Source organism: Peromyscus maniculatus, chromosome 3, assembly GCF_049852395.1.
Source record: "Peromyscus maniculatus bairdii isolate BWxNUB_F1_BW_parent chromosome 3, HU_Pman_BW_mat_3.1, whole genome shotgun sequence".
In the NCBI taxonomy this organism is placed as follows: domain Eukaryota; kingdom Metazoa; phylum Chordata; class Mammalia; order Rodentia; family Cricetidae; genus Peromyscus; species Peromyscus maniculatus.
Window position 1 is genome coordinate 107,657,040 of NC_134854.1, and position 4,058 is coordinate 107,661,097.

General features: G+C 48.0%; 1 protein-coding gene across 2 annotated transcripts; it reads right to left on the reverse strand.

Annotated features, from left to right (window-relative positions):
• Positions 1–312: 312 nt before the first annotated feature.
• LOC102903252 (N-acetyltransferase family 8 member 3-like) lies at positions 313–2,701 on the reverse strand. 2 transcript variants are annotated; one of them, XM_076567067.1, is made up of 2 exons: positions 2,619–2,675; positions 313–1,300 (listed from the first exon to the last, which is right to left on the reverse strand). In XM_076567067.1, the coding sequence occupies exon 2, from the start codon at positions 1,225–1,227 to the stop codon at positions 544–546; it is 684 nt and encodes a 227-aa protein (XP_076423182.1). In that variant the 5' UTR covers positions 1,228–1,300; positions 2,619–2,675; the 3' UTR covers positions 313–543. The 2 variants fall into 2 exon arrangements, with proteins under 2 accessions (XP_076423182.1, XP_015865313.1); XM_016009827.3 differs by having other exon boundaries at positions 314–1,300; positions 2,545–2,701.
• Between the last annotated feature and the right edge of the window lie 1,357 nt (positions 2,702–4,058).

The window sequence follows — 4,058 nt, forward strand, 5'->3', positions numbered from 1 at the left end:
CTTAAATATGGAAATTGCCCTGCTTTGGGCAAATGCATACTATAAGCAGAATAAAAGGACCTTTTTTTGCTCAGTGGATTGGCAAAGATAATTTAAGTCGGACCAGGAAGGGGGCCAAGTGGAATTCAAGAGCAGCTTGAACAGGTTTGCATTCACTGAACAATTGAGTCCTAAGGATGCACTCTGGGACAGTGCACCCCACTGCCCACCCAGGAAGGTTAAAGGCAACATCTTCCCAACAGTGCAAGGAACAGGAGACCCCGAGAGCTGTCCTGCCAAGACCAGTAAATGATCCAAAGATTCAGAAGCTAAATAAAATTTTATTATTTAGTGTTTCATGTTATACATTACTATAGAGTCAGATAAAAGACACCTCGGAAAGCGTGTATGGGAAAGAGTGGCCATTGCCCCAACCTCCCCCCAAACACATGACTCAGCTGTGCTTGAATGTGAGGGTTAGTGGTTTGCTCCTGAAGTAGCTGGGTTTGTTACTACTACAGAAGCAACCAGATCCTGACTGATGCACACACCGGAGGTGATAGATCACAGGCCCCCTTCCTGAGCAGAAGTGAGACAGTATTTTAATTTTATCATCGGAGATTTCCTTAGTCTGGAGATAATGGTGAAGTAGGACTCGCCAGTCTTCTGGAAGCCCATATCCTGGTAGAGAGCCAGGGCTGCATACTGGAACACACTGGTGGAAAGGACAACTTCAGGGAAGGCCCGGGCCTGTGCAAACTGGAGGACCCTCCTCACCATAGCTTTCCCTATCCCCTGTCTTCGGTGCTCCAATGACACAGAGAGGTGACGTAGCCATAGTTGCTTCTTCTGCAGGAAGGGATCCTCCACCGGTAGGGCAGCCACCATGCCCACTATCTGACCCCTAGATTCAGCCACCCAGAAGCACGAGTCATGAGAACTCAAGTAGGTTGTGGTGATGTCAGCCATGTCTGTGTGCAAACACGTTACTAAATACTTCACCCAAGTATGTTTTGCAAGGAGCCACAGGGAAGTAAAGAGAATAAGGCTGGCGAGAAGAACCACAATCCAGGAGCCTGAGACCAAGAGTAGGGTAAGAGGGACCCCAAGTAAGAGCAAGAGGATTCGGGGCAGCATCAGCATGTAGCGGAAGGTGGTGGGGATGTGCTCCTTCATGCCTCTGGAGAACAAATCCACCACGCTCTTGTGGTCGCTATCCTGGTATTTGCGGATATGATAAGGAGGCATGGGAGACTTCTGGGTCTCAAATCTCAAAGGCCAAAAGGCACAGTTGGCTCTGCCTGTATGCTTCTCTGTAATCCTGCAGAAGAGAGAAGAAACCATGTAAGTCCCTAACCAAGTTCCCAGCTTGCCAGTAACCATGGAGACCCTGCTTTAGGGTGTGTGTGTGTGTGTGTGTGTGTGTGTGTGTGTGTGTGTGTGTGTGTGTGTGTGTGTGTGTCTTCTGGGCCGAAAGGATATATCATAGAGATTCAGCTGTGTATTAAAGCTGAACTTTGACCGGCCAAGGGTCTGTCAAAAGGCAAAACCATGTATTATGAATATTTGGTGTTACCCAGCCTTTAATATTCCAGCTGTCTTCTGCTATGAAATCCTTGCCTGCCCAGACCAATTGGTAAACAGTTCAGCTCCCCAGACCTGCTGAACCTACTAAGTTACTAACTGCCCTGCTGAGCTTAGGAGACCTGCTGGGGGGAGACGCCTAGCTTTGTTTCCTGTGCTAATGAAGCTCAGACCATCCCCTCCCCTTGAGGAGGCCTAGTGGTTCTCCAGAGCACTTGGACTGCGAACAAAAGAGGTTTTTAGATATCAAGGTGAGAGATAAAACAACATTCCTGAGGAGGCAGGGAACCACGTGCCCAGGGAAAGAAAAGGCAGGCAGGGAGAAGAGAAAAAAGAATGGAAGAACTAGATGGGTAAGAACTTGAGAGGAACAAACTGAGATGGGGAAGAACTAGATTGAAGGACTAGAAGAGTACTAAAGGAATGAGATGGAAGATGAGGAAGAGCCAGATGGGGAAGAACAAGTTGAGGAAGAACAAGGTGAGAGAGAATGATGTGTGAGGAAGAACAAGATGTGTGTGTGTGTGTGTGTGTGTGTGTGTGTGTGTGTGTGTGTGTGTGTGTGTGTGCATGCTGTCACCTAAGAGGAAATCATCACAGGGAGAAAGCATAAGGCCAGACACACTAGTTAGAATGTTAATTTCTCTCTCTGTCTAGATGTGTGACATTGGGCATGTCACTTAATTTCTCTGGACCTGTTTCTTCATTTGCAGAACAGGATAAAAAAACATTTGCCTGTGAGGACTTGATAGAGTGGCTAACAAGAAGCACTGGTGGGTCCCTTCTCTACCCTCCTGGCCCCATTACTGGAGCTTGGGAGCTTTGAGATGGTACCCTGTGGCAACCCCTCTTCACCCCCAAGCCCTTTGATCTCTATCTCTCTTAAGTCTGTACATTGCAAATCTGGGATTCCCAAGAACAAGTTTCAACAAAGCCACTGCCTCTTAACTCTGAACATTTAGACATTTGAGAAAACCTGACCTGGAGGTCCCAAGAAGGTCCTGTTACTCAAGACAAATGCAGAGTCTCCAACCTTGCCCTGAAGTCCTCCTCACCTAGTTGCTTGGAGCTGAGGGTCTAGATCAACCTCAGTGCTGTGCTTGTGACAGATATTCAAGCTTTTCTGTGACCTACCCTATTGGGGTAACAGACTGGGTAGAAACCTCATTGGCTGGAAGCTGGGTGTTTGATAATCATAAACCACAGGGTCAAGGAGCTGGGCTGTGAAGAGGGACATTCAGGTCAAGTCAACTTCTTGATCCCCACAGAATAAAACTGGAAAGGATTCAGGATCTGAGATGGCTCAGGGGTCATTATTCTCATGGCAGAAAGCCTGCTTCTCATCGCCTAGTCCCCTCCTGGGTGCAGCAACTCTCTCCCAGCACGCTCATCCCTTTCTGAGGCCCACTCTGGTTCCTGGTTCCTGCTCCCTTCTATATTGAGCCCAGGGATTCTGATTCTCCTATTCCTAAACTCATTTGTCATAAACAAGAGCACACACCCACTGGCTCCAGAACAAGACTCTTCATTGCTGGGCTCCCCCTGCCCAGGATGCACCTGTCCCATATTAAATGGCTCCTGGTGGTCTTCACGGATTTCCCCACCTCTTCCTCAGCCATTGTGTGGACACACCCGCCATACTGAATGAGTCTGCTCAGGCCGCAGCCATCTAGAGAGACATACTTCTGTGTAAAAATGTCCCGTTGAAGAGATGTCCCATCTATGCCCCGGCTCATGGATTCCTACACAGGGTGAAGCCAGCATTTGTCAATAGCATTTAGCTATGGGAAGGTCTAAACTAGGAGACCCCTTTCTCCCTTTCATGGTGTTAGAAGAACAGACAGAAGCTGATTCTCCAAATATAAGTCAAATTCAGTGGGGATGCATAGAGCATTGGAATGGTGTGTGTGTGTGTTACAGCACACAGTGTCCCCTTTCCAATGGCTGGTGGAAATAAAGGAGGGTTACATAACATTTTTACATAACCTTTCCTGGCAACAAAGATGGAAATTGAGAGAGATCAAGGATCAGCATCCAGAACAGTGCCACTCCCACAGTGAACTGGGCACAGCAGTACAAGATTATGGTGATCTTTGGGCAAGATGTGTTGGGTCTCTGGTGAGTATTACTATTGGCTTTGGGGTACACATCTCTCCTGTGCACCAACCAGCTTCTTTGGGGACTCATGCATCTGGTGAGGAATTGACTGCAGTGAGTCTTGGGTTGATTGAGACAACTCGCACAATGTTCCTGGAATTTATTGACACACCTGTGTCTTTGTGCACAGGTCGGTGGAGGAGAGAACATTCACAGTGATGTGGGATGAGGATGGGCTTTAGTGCCTGTCCTGCTTCAGTCCTTTCAGGTTGGCCCTTGGTCTCAGTTTCTAGAGTGGAAGCCTCCAGATAAACTCCATCCAGCATTGGGATAGAATCCATCTGGAAGAAGCTGGCTGGACAGGTCCCTGCCTTCTGGGAGCTGATAAATTCTTTCTG

What these genes read in the sequence shown, in the direction of transcription:
- LOC102903252 (XM_076567067.1), bottom strand. Translation starts at nt 1,227, where the DNA reads ATGCCTCCTTATCATATCCGCAAATACCAGGATAGCGACCACAAGAGC.